The sequence below is a fragment of the Falco naumanni genome, chromosome 8, assembly GCF_017639655.2.
Source record: "Falco naumanni isolate bFalNau1 chromosome 8, bFalNau1.pat, whole genome shotgun sequence".
Lineage (NCBI taxonomy): Eukaryota > Metazoa > Chordata > Aves > Falconiformes > Falconidae > Falco > Falco naumanni.
This window is the reverse complement of record NC_054061.1, coordinates 36,122,436-36,141,500: the sequence shown is the minus strand read 5'-3', so window position 1 is coordinate 36,141,500 and position 19,065 is coordinate 36,122,436. Positions and strand designations below refer to the sequence as shown.

The 19,065-nt window shown below is 36.0% G+C and overlaps 1 protein-coding gene across 2 annotated transcripts in view; it reads left to right on the top strand.

The window, feature by feature from the left end:
• The window catches only part of PTPN4 (protein tyrosine phosphatase non-receptor type 4), a 118,281-nt gene that overhangs the window by 61,580 nt on the left and 37,636 nt on the right, over window positions 1-19,065 (top strand). For both annotated transcript variants that reach the window (XR_005829217.1, XM_040602694.1), the window contains exons 10-13: window positions 935-1,023; window positions 7,047-7,110; window positions 13,021-13,193; window positions 17,007-17,075. Coding sequence is in view for 1 of the 2 variants with exons in the window: in XM_040602694.1 (XP_040458628.1) it covers window positions 935-1,023; window positions 7,047-7,110; window positions 13,021-13,193; window positions 17,007-17,075 (395 nt within the window). In the remaining variant the exon portion in view is untranslated. The remainder of the gene's footprint in view (window positions 1-934; window positions 1,024-7,046; window positions 7,111-13,020; window positions 13,194-17,006; window positions 17,076-19,065) is intronic.

Genomic DNA, 19,065 nt, shown 5'->3' with positions numbered 1-19,065 from the left:
TGTTGGCCTGAATGTCAATTCAGTTGGCTACTGATGAGTGAGAAAAATGTATTTGTTGAATGTGCTTTTGATATTTAAGAATCTGTCAGCTTTGAGAAGTATTTAATTTGCTTCCTATGAGAACCAAATTATAAGTCATTGTCATATAATATGAATTGTTAACGTAAGGTGAAGAATGTACTATGATTTGATAGTGTCAGTTTTATCTGGTAAAGCAAGTAGTTCGAGGTCTTGACTCAAACAATCCTAACCGGTCAGTGCAGTGTTACCATTTCTGCAAAGCCACTAAATACAATTTTTGTAGTAACTAAGACACCTCTAGTTTTTAAATATTCTTGTCCTATTCTTTAAAGTTAGAGAAACTTGCAATAGAATCTGAAGTGTACCCCACTGCTCTCTGTATCCTGCTGTTGTTGCATATGTATTAAGAGATCTATACCAAGTGTTTGATTAGAGTGTGAAGACATTTCAAGAAAAATGTGCTGTTTAAATATGCTTACAATACTCTTTGTTTTACAATCTCTCCTCTCTGTGTTCTGAGATTGCAATTTCCTCTCACCTAGGAATTTAAGTAGCTGGTTGCTTCTAGTGTAGCAAACATCAAGCCAGTTTATTAGTGTTGTCATTTATAATAAACTGCTAGAATACTCTGTGTTGTGTATTTCTTCAAAGTTGGTGGGAGACAGAAAATCTAACGTAAGAAATAAAATTCTGTGGTGGCTTATAAAGAACCTGGAGCAAATATTTGGGCTTGTCTTAAATAAGAATGAATAATTTAATTCTTGTCTTATTAAAACACATTTATTTCCATGTTAATTGAGATCTGTTTTACTATGTTATTTGTGTTTTTAGAGAGAGAGATGAGAATGAATATATATGAGGTTTCAAAGATATTTATATTGTTCTTCAAGTAATTTTCTATTTTCTTTTAAAGGATCAGAGTAACAATGAAATAATGATTGGAGTGATGTCAGGTGGAATACTAATTTTTAAGAACAGAGTACGAATTAACACCTTTCAGTGGTAAGGACAGCTGTTTAAGCTAATGTTTTGTTGGGTTTTTTAAAACATGTTTTTATCACTACCAATGTCACGTGCTTTAAAAAAGACTGCAACTTAGTTGTAGCGTATCAATCTGAAATTATTTATGTTATGCTGTGGTATGGGTAATTTTATGATGGGGTTTTGTCCTATTTTGCATGCTGTGCTGTTAAATGATTGTGGTGCGAATTGTAATGCATTTTTTTTCTTCAGGAGTTTGTAAGTGTACTTTATGTTTAATTAACCATATACGCAGGGCCAGTGTTATGGTCTAGCTCACAGTTTTTAAATAGACAACTGAACTTAAAAGCAATTACTCTCCAGGTTAATATTTTTATCTGTTTTGTGATGTATAACTTAATTGTGCTGTGTGTGTTAAATTTAATGTAGGTATGGCACTTGAGGATAACTGGAGCATTCAGGATATTGTCATCTTTTCATCCACAGATAACCATTTTCATTATAAGGGTTAAAAAAATACATTTATTCCAGAAAATGCTGTCATTAATTTCTTAACTAAAATAGTTTTTAAACTGTTTTGTAAACATGGAGTTATCCTCATTAAATACGTTACTCTAGTTATTGCTTCTTAAGTTGGGATCCAGTTCTTACTCATCGAAGAAGGGGAAAGATCTATAAGAAATCCTGTTCTACACTATAACTGCTGTAGTGCTCTACAGAAGTTATGCCACCTTTCCTAGTGGTTGGGTTTTTTTAAGCTCCCTCAGAAGTAACCTTCCCTTGGTTTCCTTTGCCTGCTTGGAATCCACTTTGACAGCCTTACTTATTACATGTGATTGAGTGTGCTACAACAGCATTCTGAGTGAGCAAGGTCAGCCATATAAAAATATCACAATCGACATTAGTTTACCAGGCGCAAAAGCTGTTTGCTCTAGAAAAATCACAAGAAGTTTTGCATTTTCATTTGCTTTTGATTTTGCATTTTCATTTGCTACTTGTGTAATGCAGTACTGGACTTTTCTAAAATGTTCTTGGCTAGTCTGTCATCTTCATATAAACAGATTAAATTGATTACCACAATTGAAACTGGAAAATCTTCTCTCTCAACTCATACTGATACTGGCAGTTGAAATCCTTGAGGTTTTGTTGTTTTCTGTTACCATGGGGTAAGATCCATTAGTGTATCAGTGACTGTGTTCACTTAGTGTGTTCCTTTGGAGAGATTCAAGAGTTAATCACAATCTTGATCTTTCCTGCAGCCCAGTAAATTTCTGAGACATTCTGGTTTTCTGTGTTAAGCTTAGTCTCAAGTTTTGTTGTAGGAGGTTATGTATTCTGTGGTTTACCATATTGAGAAACCACGTGAATGGTCAAAGTTTAGTAGATTTGCCAAGAGAAAGAAAAAACAAAGCTATGACATAAGTGTTATTCACAGCCAGATACAATTGAATATGGTGGTAAACGTTTTGCCTGTAAGCGCTGAAGAAAAGTAACCCTGAGGCAATTATGGAGCATGTAAATTTTCAGTCTCCATGGTTAGCTGGGTAAATTAAAACTGCCTCTTGCAATGGTAAGTCTGGAGCTACTGTACTAGTTAGTCAGACCTGCCTTTATACTAATGACACGTTCTAAAAGAGATGCCCTTCATCTGCTAAGAGTTTTGAAGTGTTAGAGCCATTTCTGGGTTAAGGCCTCTTTATAAATGCAGTGCTGTAATAACCAGGAAGGTTTTAATTCAGGCTTTTTACTGCTGTTATTTTTTGGAAAACAGTAATAGTAGAAATAGGTTCTATAAAACACACTGGTAAATTACTGAGTACGTACTATGTAAGTCATAATTAAGCTACATGTCCCTACTGGAAACTAGAGGTTTCTGTGAGCGCTGCTTCATATTGTTTGCATGCCAGTGTTGCTGATCTAAATTCTTAGTGTGGTTTTTGTGTGTGTAATTACCTAAACAGTTCTTCTTTGTATTCAACCATATCAGCTGACATCAGGGATATTAATTTCTTCCTGTGAAGACTATAGTACCAACAACATCGGTCTTTACCAACAACAAAAAAAGACACACACACCCATTTCATCGTATTACAGGCTATCTTTTGCTATGAGTAAGGATCTGAAATTTCAGTTCTCACAGTATAGCTCAGTAGTAGACCTGCTACCTTTCCTTTTTATCCATAGCCATGCAGCTGCTCCAGTGACACCAGTACTGACACTTTTTCTTTTTGCTCCTGAGCAACTGGAGTTGTGTAATGTCTTCCCAGTCCTTTATAGCTATAGTGAATGCTTAGATATCCCTTGGTCAGTACTCTTGAACTGAGTTTGGAGACAAGAGGATAGACATGCATGTATGTGGGAAGAAACAAAAGTTTAACTGTGTTGCTCAGAAAAGAATCAAGTAAAATGTCTGTCCTCTCCCTCTTTCTTAATTTGATATTATATCTAAATTACATATTATGAACTTCATGATCATGAGGAGAAATTAAACAGGAAGGAGACAAGGCAGGAATAAGGCAAAACAAAGATAACAGCCTTTTATCCAGCGTGTCCTAACCTGATCTTCCTGTATTGTGCGTAATTCCTCTTTTCCTCAAACCGTGCTACCAGGCACAGAGACCTGGGAATCCAGGGAGTAGATCTTGCCCTTGAAGACCAAAAGAGAAGATCATGGAGTACCTCAGCCTTTCCTTTTCAGCCGTGGAAACATGGTTTCTTTGCCTCTCCTTTGCAGTCAGTGTGCCCCTGGAAAGCTTTGTTGCCTTTCACATCCATTGCCAGTTGCACTTTGGATTTCCTAGTTTTATCCCTGAATGTCTAGGTAGTACTTCTGTGTTTGTCCTTGGTTATCTGATCCTGCTTCCACATCCTGTATGCTTCCTTTTGTGTTTGATCTCAGTCAACAGTCCCAAGTTCATTCAAGTTGGCCTCCTCCCATCCTTGCGTGTTTTCTAGCACATCAGCCTTTTAAGATTGGCCACCTCTCCTCAGTTCACGTGGCCTAAAAGGCAGCTTCCAAAACATTTAAGCTACCAGAGCTCTGAGCAAGCTGGAGTTTCTTCTGAGCTCCGGGGTGGTTTAGTTTGCTGCATCTCTCCTCACTTCCTTCAGGATCTTTAGCTTCACCATCTCACAGCATCTTGATCTCACATCTCACAGTTTGTCTTTGGCTACTTAATCTGGACAATCCTTCCTTGTTTGAGAGTTTTGCTGCCAAGAGCATCTTGCCTAGCTGACTGGTCCAGAACCTATGTCAAATAAGTCTTGGTCAAGAAATTTGCTGGAGTGCCCTGTCTTATCACCCTCCTGGCTATTGTTGAGGTGCTAAAGTTCTTAGTGAGAACCAGGGCTTCATATGAGATTCCTTCCACATGTTTAAGTACAGTCCTCACTTTAGACTAGGACTTTAAAAAATCTTTTCATTTAAAAAGATGTATCTTATGATTTAGGATGTCTGAGATGACTGGGGACTATATAAATCATACCAGGAAAATATTATTGATGCCTGCCTGTTCTTACCCTTTTTCTTGGATATGCACCATTGCTGACAGTCAGAGAAAAGAAACATAGGCAGACATGCCTTTTGCTTTGGCTGAGTATGGATATTATTATTTAATGACTAACAGGGTATTAGAAGTGCATATGAACTCTCTTACCTGCTCTATTTTTCAAAAATAGCTGAGTTTCAGCTTTGCTGAGTAATTTCAGTGACTCTTATGGGTCAAATTAGACCTTAATGGCTAATGTTACAGTTTTGAGCCTGTTCCAAATGGTTTCAGACACTCTGCCTAAATTATGGGCTGAGATTAAAACCCAGCATGTATAGCTTTATTTCATCCTTATCATTCTCCTTGAGCCTGTACATCACTGAAGTCAGTAATTTTTTTAGTGGAAATGGGGAGGGAGAGTAAAAGGTAGTAGGATGATTTTGTAAGTGGAATAATTTTATTTTCAGATTTTCTGTTGGCATGCTAAGCAAATCTGATATGTTGTAGAGTGTGTGCGGTTCATTTTTTAGAAAAGGTATATATTAAAATGTTCTTTTAATTGCCCTGTACCCCGAAATTTTAGAAAATTAATTGTAAAATACTTCTGGTTAACTGCAGCCTAAATAGTGTAGTAATTTTTTTTTCTATTTTTTTCCACAGTCAGAGTGCTATAATCACTACAGTCTATCCTGTGCAGCAAATTTAGGACCCATCCCTAATTATTTGTAAGCAATTGTTTGCCACAGGAGATGCTAAGAAAATTGCTGCATTGCCAATGGAATAATTTGTTTTCAGTCGATAAGTTGTAGCCCCCTTTATAGTTTCTAATTCTTGATAAACTAACTTCAATAGCAACAATTTGTTAAGAACTGGGGGGAAAAAGCAACTCAAAAACAAACCTAAAAAACAGAAGACATAGCTGCTTATTTATTTATTTATTTATTAACTGATGGCAAAGATAGGAAAGAAAAAAGAAGTGGGAAGGGATTTGAATAAGCATAATTCAAAGGCTAATAGTCACAGGCTCCCTTTAAGTTACTGGAGATAGAAACACTCTCAACCAATTAGGACATCCAGGTTAGGTTCCTGCTCTGAAAAATCCCCTGGAGGAAAATGTCTCCATTTGATTCAGTTAACAAGATAATTTCTATATATAGATATCCAACTTAGGTGTCTGTTAATGTTTTACTTCTCATCCTTCCTAGTCTAGAGGGGGTTTTATTCAACAAGGTGATTAATATGCAAGTAGTAATTTTGATCACTATTGAGGTATATTCTTAATGAATAAGTTTATCTCAGAAATTGTAGCACTGTCTTAATGGATGTGGGGTTTGGGTTTTTTGGTTTTTTTGGGGTGTTGGGTTTTTTTGGCGCTTTTTTTCCTGTTTTCTTTTTTTACTTTAAAAGTAAATAAAAGTAAAGCTTTTTTTTACTTTACCGAACTTGAAGTACAGGGAACATGAGATGATAGTTCAGATTAGTAAGGGTGCTTCTTATAAACATGCTGTGTAAAAGGTTGATTGCAAGCCCTGAAGAGTTTGCTGTGTAATTTCCTGCAAAGTAACTGTGATCTAGGTTCTCTTTTGCTTTAAGATTCATGACAATTGTCAGTGAAATCTCCTTTGAGTGAAATAGCATTTTAATTTAGTGTTCTGCGGTTTTCAGCATCATATTAGTTGTTCCTTGCAAATTCACAGGATTTACTGTTTTTTCTTGTTACAATTGTAACCTTGCTTTTATTCCTGACCAAAATAATATTCCTGTATATTTAATAAAGGGTGTGCACTATCATAATATTGTGTTTCTTTGAAAAAGTATATAATTAGATTGTGACGGAAATATGGCCTGTCTTTTCCCAATTAGCATCACTAGTGTTGTAGCGACCATCTAAAATTGTCAAGAATTACCGTCAGCACCTTCTATGTTTATAGATAACCTGCAAGACAAAATTATCTATAGGCTGATTTTTCCCAGTCTTGTGATATTTTGAATGTTTTTTCCTCCTCATAATGTGATGATTTTGATTTGTTTTGTTTTTTACACTTTACAAATACCAAGATTATGAGTCCTTATCTCAGTGCTTGTATTCTGTCATAGCTATTTTAGTAAAACAAGTTCTGGTTATATTTAAAGACATGTAAGAACATAGAGAAAGAATGTCTTTCAGGAATCAGGTGAAGTTCAAAGTATTTTTTCATATTCTAAGGGATAATTAAAGTGGTCTAAAAAAAAAAATAAAATCTGGTTGGAATGACCTCAGGATAGAATAGCTCTTTGGACTTTGGAACTGGGAAAAGATATTTAAATTACCAGCTGCCTTGGGTTTAGGGTGGAAACAAGTGAATTTGATAGATAACTTAAATATACGGCTCATAAATTTCAAATTATACAACCTGTTTTGTATAATCTTTGATATCTTCTGTCTATGGAAATTTCATGGAAATGAAATGAACTCTGTTCTCTCTAGAAAGTATATTTTCAGTAGGTGTATTTAAGCCTTTAACCATGATTCAGTATACTAAGTGTTTAAATATTGTGATTTTATTTTTCACTTAGGTTGAAGATTGTAAAAATTTCTTTTAAGTGCAAACAGTTTTTTATTCAACTTAGGAAAGAATTGGTGAGTACTGTTTTAAATTGCATCTCAAAAAATGAGAGAGCAATGAAATTTCTCTATGCTGCACATTTACATTATGCTGACTGATATGTTGATTCTTGCCTTTATCTGCAATTAAAAGGCCACTTTCACTAACATTCTGGCGATCTCTGTTCTCAAATGGGCCATTACAATGCTTTAGAAGACTTTTTTTCATTTGATTTACCTTATATTTTACATACGTTTAGTTTTACATTTGTATGCAGGAAATATGACTTGCTTATATAAGATGAATGTTGAAAAGGTTAAAAGTAAATCAATATTAAATTTAAATTTCAGAAGAAACCAAATTAAAGGTAATGCTTAATGCTGCTTCAGTTGTGTATGTGCTTGTAAATAAAGGTTTGATTAAAACATGCTGATTTGTATTATTTAGATTTAGTAATACAAAGTTGACTTTATTACTTATATTTAAACAGAAGAGATAAGAATGCCTTTGCAGTTTTAAATTACGTGTGGTAATTTTTTAATGCCTTCTTCTAAATTGGTTGGGGAAAAAGTTGAAGGTTTCTGTGAGCAATGTATGTTTCACTGCTTATGGTGTGTGTTTGCTACCCTGTGAAGCAGCACAGGACCACTGCACATTTAATTCAGCAAGAAATGGCTTGTTCCATACCTCCAAGAGATTAGTGTAAACCCATCACAGACACATCGCTGGGGAAAGATGGAGGAATTAATTAAAAATATGACTATTTGACTAATCAGTTTAGTTAAAAGGTATCAGTTCAGAAGTAGGATAACAGGACTTAGAGGATTTTGGAGTAATTATGTGTAGAAAGAAAGGAATCTTGTCTATTACATGAAATAAACAGGAGGATCTGTCAACATGAGCAGATATTATGCAACGTGAGCAGAAAAAAGGTAATGATACAAAAAAGGGGGGGACAGGGAATATTTAATCGTGGTGACACAGGTATTTCTTAATACGCTGCAGGAGCTACTGGGTAGTTCTCAAAGGCAAACTGATCTCTGACAGCCCAGAGGTCAAATTTTGTCTTGATACCAGTGTGTGCAACTTCCATTACAGTTGCGGGAATGTTGTCTTTAGATCTGAGACAAGAATTTGGGTTTTTATTTGGAATTCAGAAATTTTGAACTATAGTTGTTTTCTAAATCAGAACTTGAGGAAAAGGTTGTAGTAGCAGAGTTCAGAACAGCGATGACTGAGATACCCACATATAAAATTGGATTGGATTTTGTATGAGTATTTTCTCTTCTTTCTGCAAAAAAAAATATGCATATAATTGACAGTAATATAAAGATAGGTTTCTCATCTTGTTTTTACTGTTGCTTTTTAATACTCTGTGTATTTACTTGCACCAGAATGTAGTATATGTAACTAATGTAATTTCTTTTCTGAGACGTCTTACCCAAGCCAAAAATTAAAAAGCTTTGTGCTGTTTTTCTTTAAACTCTATGTATCAGATGGAATGAATGAAAATTAAGCTTTTGACATCAGTTTTCAAGTCATGAATATCTTAAGATCAAAGCTTAAATTTGGCTTCCAAAGAAGGCATACTTAAACGAATTTAAATCAAACTTAATATTAACATTGTTATTTCCAGAGTTACTTTCCCCGAGTAGACTCATAGGATAAGATTCATCTCACCTATATTCATCTTCATTTAGGTTAAAAGAACGCATTTTCTGTTTCGTGATCACTAGCTAACCAAAGCTAATTATTAGACTTCCTCTAAAGTAACCAGATACATGCAAGGGGTGAAACGTCTTGCATGAATTGGAAGTACGTTTTAGGATGCATTAAGTTGCTCTCTGGTGGGTATGTGCTTACTTTTGCTTTCATTCCCATTAACAGTAAAGAGCACAAATGGCTCTCTTTAGGCAGCAGAAACTAGGTGAAGTGACTCAGTGATTGCACATTTGGTATGTAAAATACCTCTGATCTAGTGCTTTGAGTGTATATTTAAAAGCACTGATTTACGATACGGCAGTGAAAATACAGTCATGGTATGCTGATGATGTTTAAAAGTTGTGTGTAAATATATCATAAATTGTACAGCTGAGTAACCATATTTATTCAGCTGCGAAGCTGAGATGCTATAGAATATTAAATTAGTGGACTTTGGATAGGAATTTTCTAGTGGTTTTGTTTTTTCCAAACTGGGCTGCATATGCCCTAGTTTAAGCAGTCCTAAACAGATATTTTTCAAATAGTGTTAATGAGTGTTGAGAGCTTTTAATTGCAACGGACCTCAAAAGTGCAAGTGCCTTATCTTCTAATCACCTATTAAATTTATTCCCTGACTTGGCATTGCTTAGAGGCATCAACATAAGTAAAGAATTATTTGCCTGCTTTTAATAGATTATATCTGTGTTTAAATAAATCACTTAAGTCAGATGAAGCAGTTTAACGTCAAAGTCATTTTCCACTGGTAGCATAATATAGTCTTGAATGGAAGCTGATTTCGTATTCTGACTGCTATATACCGGGAGCACACATCCACCAGAGTAGATTTTCTTTCCATTGTTTCTTTATGGTTTTGTGGGGGTAAAAGAATGTTGTATGTATGACTTACTCATCTGACACAAAAAGCTCTCTGAGCTTTAACTTCAGTGGCAGGTTTTTTTCACCATATTTTGTGTATTCTGCCTGTTCTGTATGCTGCTTCCCTTACATGCTTTGAAGCTGTTTGAGAATTATTAAGTAGTTTCATTTTTCTGCATGTTTCCCTAAGCTTCTAGGTTTAGGTAGTTGCACTCTTGGCTGTTGTAATGTCAATAGTTAGCATCAAACTCTTAATGCAATCCAGTATTCTTTAGTGGTCTTGATTCTTTAGCAGCCAAATAAGATGTTCAGCATGTTTCTTTGCTTTTTTAGAGCCCTAATATCCACTGAAAAATTACTTGAGTCTGTAAAAAAACAATATCATAGGTTTTGTCCATGACCAAGACCTGGTTTCAGTGAGAGGCCAAAATGATTTATTTTCTTTTTAATTTTATATATACATTTTTTTTTTGTCTTGCTGACTTTTAGACAGAATGTGGGCTAGAATCACAAGGCAATATATGAGTTTATCTGCCCAAGTACATACTTGATCTTAAATAACACTGGCATTCATTAGATGCCTAGTTGATTGCTGCCTAATCCTATTGAAGATTTTGCGTTACAAGCAGATACTGTTGGCACAATCTGTGTTGCATTTAAGCTTCCACAGGACTTTTTTCCACTATTTGTGGAACATCTTGAGTCTCTGGAGCGTCTGCCGCTTATAAAGCACAAGTCTTTTTGTGTCTCTCAGAGATGGGGGTAGGGCGTTTTTGCTTTGTTCTGGGATTTTTCTTTGTTTAGGCTAAGTGAAAGGGACCCACTAGAGAATATGTTTTTCAGCCCAGTTTCTCTCCTGAGCAGCGAAAGATCTGAAGTCCCTGTTTCAAATCAGGCAAAGGTGGGTTTGAATGAATGTCCCCACCCAAGGTGAATGTTAAGGGCAGAGCTGTTGTATGAGAAGGAGGCACCAATATAGATTCTGCTTTTTTTGTTTGTTTTTTTTTGTTCTTTTAATAAAATGAACCACAAATATGACTTAGACCTTTCTTTCCCCTATCCCTCCAGTGTTTCATCTTGGATTCTATAGGTAGCCTGCTATATGGTGTACATCTGTAAGGTTATGCTTTAAATTAACTTATATGGTAATATTTGCCTTACCTGAAGTTTCATGCTTGGGCCCTGAGCCTCATCACTGGTAATGCATTCCAGCTGCTTCACTCTTCTCTCCCTCTGTAGCAAGCAGACCATTTTCCTCTCTGCAGTAGGAAGCATGGACAAAATTAGTGAGATAGTAGTTTCAGAGCAGAATCCAACTGCGACTCCCTGAAGTAGTCTTCTAACACTATCTCAACAGACCTAAAATACCTCTATGTCATTGACATACTATAGAGCATTCAGCATCTTCTTGGAGCCTTGTGGTATAAAAACGTTTTTGTAAGCTGCAGTACAACAGTCCTGTTACTTTATGTGCTTTTGGCTGAAGTACCATGGACATTGTAAATGTTACCTTGGGGTCTTATGCTGAGCCCGCATTGATTCAAGCCTACTATTTTCAGGGAAAACAGGGTCAATCTTATTCTAAATTCAGCTACCAGACAGCAGTAGAACAAGGGCTTGCACCCCAGAATCATCAGCAAAGATGAATTTCAAGTGCCCAGCTTATGTTTAGGTATTACAGAACCAGCAAGGGTGGATAGAAAAGGATGGGTGCACTTAGGAGCCAATATCTTACACTTCTTTACATTAAGGATTGATTCCTCGCTGTAATTGAGATCAAGGGTAGGGTTTGAGAATCAGTTCTCTCTGTACTGCAATGAAAGCCTTAAAAGCTATGAATAGAACTATTGTTAAGGTACCTTTAAAGCTCTAACACACCAAGTTCCTGTGAAAGTGCTGTTTCGCATTACAATTAAGCTGATCTAGCTGCAGCTCCTTCTCATCATGCGACACCAGCTCCTCCTTCATGCTTCATGCCTGATCTAGTGATCAGATGGTGGCATGAGAATCAGATCAGCTTGTTCTGTGAAGTAACAAACTAGGGGAAACAGGAGAATTTCCCCACCCCCATCCCCCATAACTACAATGCTTTGAGAGACATGAACATGCATGATCAGCAGCTCATATAAGTTGTCAAATTCTATTTTCCAACAGTTTAAAAGGCTGACAGAGCATTAACATTTGCTACAGCATGAGAACTTTTTGTTGGAATCTAAAATCTTGGTGGGTTCATCCTTTACTGGATGCAGATGACAGTCCATAAATTTTACATAGTTGCTCTTTTGCAGTATAGTAATGTATCTTGTTTATATTATGTTATTTATGTTATTGATAAAGTCTTTTTTAACTGAATAGGTAATGGACTTTATATCTGTTACCTTGTTTGTGACTTTTAATTTTTAAGTACTTTATTTAATATGTCTAGAAAATACAGGGCACAGTTGGCAGTACTTGGATATTAAAACAAAAGATGTAAGTAAATTTTGTGAATTAAAGTAAAATATCAGGTTTTATTTTCTTGCATGTAATTTCTTGAATTTCATCAATAGATACCCAGGGTTGCCGTTTACTTTTAAAATGCATTTTATTCTTTACCCTAAATTCCTCATGTGGCTGAAAATACCGTGTCCGTCTTAGCCGTTAGCCTCAACTTCCCAAGTACAGTGCTGGGAGAAGAGTTGCAGGTCTACATCTGGGTATCTCAGCAGATCTAAAGATAAGCAGGCCAGCAAAAGCTTAACTTGGAAAAGGAGTTTACTTTTAAGTGAAAGCAGTTTAGGTGTGCTAAATGTTGTGGAGGATTTAGTACTGTGAAGAGAAAGCAGAGTGATGATGGTGTTTTCTGACCTACAAAGGTTGTAATCAAGCTCCCTCAACAGGCAGAATATCTTAGCTTGCTTGCAGTTTTGCTTATTTCCTTTACCAGGAGCCTAATTGATCATTTAGAAGTAGACTCAGTTGCTCTTGAGATCAATAGCTGTTACCAGTCTTTAATTGGCAAGTGTGCATGACAATTCCTCATCTTAACTGTTGTAATCTTGAAACAAGGAGGCATGTTGCCTTTGAGTTCTTGAATCACAGACATTTTTTTAAATGTCCTACCTTTTGGGACCATTTCTTGCCATCTAGACTAATGTTTCAGTATCACTAAACAGACTGTTAACCTTTGAGCAGGCTCATTAAGAAAAAAAAAGAAAAAAAACCTTTGAAGACAACTTAGAGGTATTTAAAAAAGGTTTATAATACATAAAGTTAATGTAAAATTCAAAGAGCATAATTTTTTTTAAAAAAAGCTAAAAGTATATATCTTAATTTCAAAAGTAACTTTGAACAATTTTTATCTGAAATTATTTTTTTCTCCTCTTTAGCATGAATCTAGAGAAACATTATTGGGATTCAATATGGTGAATTACCGCGCATGTAAGAATTTGTGGAAAGCTTGTGTTGAACATCACACATTCTTCCGTTTGGATAGACCGCTCCCCCCTCAGAAGAACTTCTTTGCACATTACTTCACTTTGGGTTCCAAGTTCCGGTACTGGTAAGTGCTGATTTAAAATATGTGGGAAAGAGCATAAGCTAACAGGGAACTCATCAATAAACATAGGGAATTATTTAGAATCCTGGTTATAAGGTGCCATAATTCAAGCAGTTTTTCCATCCTGCAACTGTTCCCCTTCCCTGTTGGCCTAAGTTTCAAATGTTGCCAGTAAATTTCTAGAATAGGTTGAAAATATAATTATTGTATTATTAGTGGTTGTTATCAAGCTAGTACTCTTGAGATTGTCTCACAGGCTGCATTTCTAAATAAAGATCAAACAGAAATTAATGAAAAGAAGATTGTATAAGTAAAGCCCACTTAAGATAGATGCATGCTAATAGGAACTAGGTGAAGACAAGAGACATACATATTCTGCACCAAAACCAGAAGTTCAGAAAATAAGTATAAAATTAAGTCTGTAACTTCTAAGGATGAACTTAACATAATTGCAAAAATCTTGGAGGTGCAAAGAATGACTGTGGAATAACTATAATCCCCAAGTATAATTTCTATCGACGGAGTAGGTGGTGTTGGTTTTTAGTGTATTATGCTTTTCATAAAAAAGAAAATCCCAGCAACTGAGGTAACAGCCTCTGCAAGTAATGCAGAATGCTGGTGGTTTAAATTGTGCCTGAAGTAGAGAATAACGGAGCTGCTACTAATCACCTGCCTAGAATGACAGCAGTATCTGTGATGTACAAAAGGAGATGATGAAAAGCTAGACAACACAGTAACAGACTGTTTCTGTTACACTTGGGGGTTGTATAAATGTATAAAGAGGAAAGTAATTTGGTGGCTAAATTCTTATACCATTTTTTGACCAGGATTCACAGCACTCATTTGAGAAACATTCTGTGATCCTGAACAGTGTTTGAGAGTTGGTTCAATATTATTGTAGTGAATTTGGGGGAGCTTTTTAATTTTTGTAACTATTTTGAATTTGAATAATTGTGGTTAGTATTATAGGATAGTTCTTGGAGGATGACATTCATTTTATGTTAATGTAAGATGAAAAGGGAAACTGCCTAAAATTTAAGATGATCATTAAAGTTAATGAAGCAGCCAAAAGGCTAGAATTTCTGTAGGTAGTTTGAGAGATTGTTTAGAGGCAGCATAATAGTAGTAACATGGCACACAAGGAGAGGCTGAGGGCAGTGGGCTTGTTTAATCTGGTGAAGAGAAAGCCAAGGGGGAATTCTGTAGCAAGCCTAAAGCTACTTCAAGGGCAGTGTCAGAAATGGTGGAGCCAGACTTGTGCTGGTAATTGCAGGTGACAGAGCAAGGGGCAACAGCCACAGATTTCATCTTGAAGGTTCTAGCTGGACATTAAGAAAAGTTTTTGGGTTTTTGTTTTTTTTTAGGAGAGTAGTGCATTACTGGAACAAGTTACTCAGGGTGGTTGTGGGATCTATTTTTGGAGGCTTTCAAAACTTGGGTAGACAAAGCCACGGCCAGACATGACCTAGTGTTAACAGGAGATTGGACTAGAGACTTCTAGCCAGCATTTCTATGAGTAGAACAAACTAATAAAATGCTGAATTGCCAGGGCTAGACAGAATTATGTCTAGTTCTGAAAGAAATCAGAGACATTAAATTGTTGAACTATTAAATGTGTTACATAATTTATTGTTTCCATTGGTCTAAAAGATTATAATGCAGCAAATTACAAAGCAAGGTGGTTGGATTGTTGTTCTTCCTTTTTTTTAAAAAAAAAAAGCTTCCAGGAGAGATCAAGACTACTGATGAGAAAAACTGATTTCTGTACACTGTCTTTAAATTTTCAAAGTGGTTCTAATAGTATTCCTTACCAAATACTCATTAAAGAAGTTAAACTGCCAAAACCTGAAGAGTTTTATTGTATATTAGCAACATTTTAACCAGATGTGTAACAAATAGGTTCCTTCTTCACAACAAAGGGAAGTTACCACTGAAGTGATACAGGTTTTTGTAGCAAAAGCTGAAGTTGACTGTAGAAAGTTTCGGTGGTATGTCACAATGAGTGAGTAGGCAATAAAATGGTAGATTGAGTTCAGTGTCTAAAAATGCAAAATAATCTACACAAGGAGAGAAAAGAAGAGGAACGCCAATTATAAATAAGCTGTTACTGTCTTGGACCTTTGTAGTTCTCTGAAAACATTAAATCAATTATAAGTAGGAGTTAAAGAAAGGCAAATACAATGTTAGAATTACTGGAAAGGAATAAAGGAAAATGTAGATGGCTTACTGCTTGTTGGATTTAAAAATGTAAAACCCTAGGAAGTTAGTAGGCAGCAGGTTTGAAAACAGAGATTTCTTAGAATCACAACATGGCAGAGGTTGGAAGGCAGCTCTGGACACTGCCTAGTCCAATGCCCTGTTCAAATGGGGTCTGCTACAGCAGGTTGCCTAGGACAGTGTCCAGCCAGGTTTTGAATATCTCCAAGAATGGAGACTTTGCACCATCTCTGAGCAACCTGATCCAGTGTTTGACCACCTTCACAGTAAAAAGTTTTTTTTGTTTGCTTTGTGAGGATTCTTTTTTATTGCTGTTGTTTTTTACCACCTTCTGTTTAAGTAGGATATCTCATATTTCAGTTTGTGCCCATTGCCTCTTGTCATGTCACTGGGCTCTCTTGAGAAGAGGCTGGCTGTATTTTTTAATTCCCTCTTCAGGTATTTATAGGCACTCATTTGATGCCCCTGAGCCTTCTCCTCCTGAGGCTGAACAGTCCCAGCTCTCTCATCTCCTCATGTGTCAGTCACTCTGGACCCTTAATTGTTTCTGTGGCCCTTTGGTTGACTTGAAGGACCCTGGAACTCAACAAACACAGCACTCCAGATGCAGTCTCATCCGTGTTGAGTAAACTTGCTTTCCAGCCAGTTGGCCCTTAGCCTGTGCATGGGGTTATTGTTCCCCAGGTGAGGGTCTTTGCATTTCCCTTCACTGAGTTTTATGAGATACCAGCTGGCCCATTTCTCCAGCCTTCATACATACAGTAGTTCTGTAATATGAATGTGAAACGAGCTAATTATTAATGAACAGTTTGACTTTACGATGTAAATGTCCCTGTAAGAGACAAAAAACCCAGAGTTTTAAGTATCAATATACTTTTACATGTATCCTCTGAGTTGAGTCTGTGCCTTGGTATGAAGTTATAAATGGGGAAGTGGGTACAAGAGGGAGTTTTGTTGATATCTTGCCACCACTATCAACTGCTGATAGACAGCCCCCCCCAAATTGCATATTTTTTTCTAAAACAGAAATTATGAAATATTACAAAGGATTTACTTCGACACAAGACATCTGATCTTACATGAAAAGTCAGCAAGTTAGAAGATCTGATCTTGGTTTTGACAAGTTGTACAGAAGAATACAATTCTGATTTGTTTATCTTAATTTATTCATGATATTTTGCCAAACTAAGTAGCAACTAAGATATTAGTGATTCAGGGAATAGTTTAGGAGGAGTACGGAGGAGATGCTGTGACTTTTGAGTGTGGCTAATGGAGAGGATTATAGTGTTGTTACCCGAAGATCCAAGTGGAACTTTTTTATTGCTTTGGATAAGAAGAAAAAGGAAGAGAAAAATTTATGTCTTCATGCCTAAAATTAATTGGTCGTTGTTAGAGTTAGACTGTAATGGGGAAGGCAACCTACACTTCTACCAAATGCTTTCTAAAGTTACACTGTACTGAAGCTAGCTCAATTGCTTGAGTATGACTGAAAAGAGAATCTAGGGATTTTCTGTTGAGATGGTTCGATTTTAAGCAAGAAATTGTTATCCTAAGCTTGTTGCATTTAGTGGTTTTGCTTTGTTTTGTTTTATTTTCCAGTGGGAGAACAGAGGTCCAGTCTGTGCAGTATGGTAAAGAAAGAGCAAACAAAGACAGAGTATTTGCAAGGTAAGCAATTTACATTTGTACAAGATCAGTAAGCCTTCTCTGTTTGTATGATTTTAGATGCTACAGGATCGTTTTCTGTTTGCAAAAATGTAAAATAAAGAGCAACTGTTGTTGACTGTTGCTGGTGGCTTGATTTAACTGCATCAAGGAGTTTAATTTTGATATGGGAGGGGTGTTTCTTTGGGGCAGCCAGAAATAGGGGAGAGTCTTATGACAGAAAATAAGGGTATTCTTTAATATGTCCTTCTTTATATATTTTCAAGATTTGGAATAGCCTTCAATCTGTGTAGTTTATTGCTATGTGTACTAGTCTTTTTAGTGCTGTCATTATTGCAAAGCATGGTCTCTAACCATTCCATTAAAATATTGAGTTAATGGGTATGTTTTATCCTTGAGAACAACCTACAACGGTACAGACATACTTTCTTTAGAATAAGGTACTGTGAGTGACTGACTTGGTCAGAACAGCATTATCACTATAGTCCCAGTGAAGTGTCCCTCATAGTCCCTATGAAAAATTTGGTGAGGAGTGAGCTGCTTCTGAAGGTATTCTGTCACAGAGTAGCTGGCTAATCATAGAATCTATTACTTAATTGGGTTTCAGACTCCTGAGGGGTTCAGTGATTGCAGGGAAACAGTCAAGACACAGATTTAGCTCTTCATCCAGAAATTATGTTAACAGTATTCAAAAGTAAAATACCTGCTGCATCTATTTGGCAGATTTCTGATCTGATCTTTAATAGAAAGAATCCTTATGGGAAGGGAACATGCTCCGTGCTTTTTCTATGCTTATACTTTTACTGAAATGGGAAACGTCTTTCAACATAGTTACCCCTTAAGGAAAGCTGGAGTACAAATTGATGTTCACAGAAATTTAGCAACAAGCCCAGCAACCTTTCTCAAGTACCTGCAGACACTGGTGTTCAGAGCATTGGTGAATTCTGCCTTGATTTCCTGCCCCCCCTCCCCTTTCTCCATGTACAATACAATAAAATTTGAGTTTTTAGCTGGGCACACCATAGATAACCAGCTCCATGTTAGAAGGATTTAGGGGCAGAAGTGCTGTCACATGGTGGTTCAACAGGTAGATTTTATAAAACCAATTTGTTCTGTGTGCTGTAGAATTATTTTTTATTCTATTTAATTTACTTGGGGAGGCTGGTTAGATTTTTATGTGGGCCAACTTTTCTAGTACCTGGGAGGCTCATCACTGTGACAGCTAAGTTTGTTACTTAAATTACCATTGTGAATCAGTTAAAAACTACTTTTCTTGTTGCAGTCTGAACTTGGCAATTTCCCACAAGTAAGGTAGAGTGGAGGAGAGCTGTTTTTTGTTTTGAAGAGTGTATTTATAATATTAGAAAATCTTATTCAGTAGATGGCACTCTTCCCTTTGTGTCAAAACTGAAGAAGTGGTGCTGGGGTCACTTGTATTTTGTGATGAATATTCTGGATAAAATGTAAAGCCATGGATAGAACTGCTATGATGTTTTCTCATGTCTTTGGCGCTTTTTTTTGTGATAAAATACTTGGTCTCTTTGGCCAGTGATTTTATTTTCCACTGTTGCTTTTAGACTAAGGAATACAGCATTCATCCTCACCTTTTGATTTGTTTAGTAATGCTGATGACTGATAAATGTCTGAGGTATATACACATATGTTGGTGAACTGAAATTAATAGCATATTGTAACAAATACACCTCAACAGGCTTTTATTAAATCATCTGTTTCTTCCTCTGTCCTCCCCATCATAGTGTGCAATTAATACATTTCAATTTTAAAGACTTTTAGTATTTTCCAGTGTGAAAATATTTGAAATATAAGACATTTCTAGAACACCACATGGTTCAAGAAGCTTAATCTAAGAACATTATCTTTAATTCTTTGTCTTCTAAAGATTTACATTTCAAATTTAAATACTGAGTGGATGTTAGCCCTTTTGTATTCATAGAAAGGATAAATTTTGCTTTTTAAGGTTTTTCCAGGCATA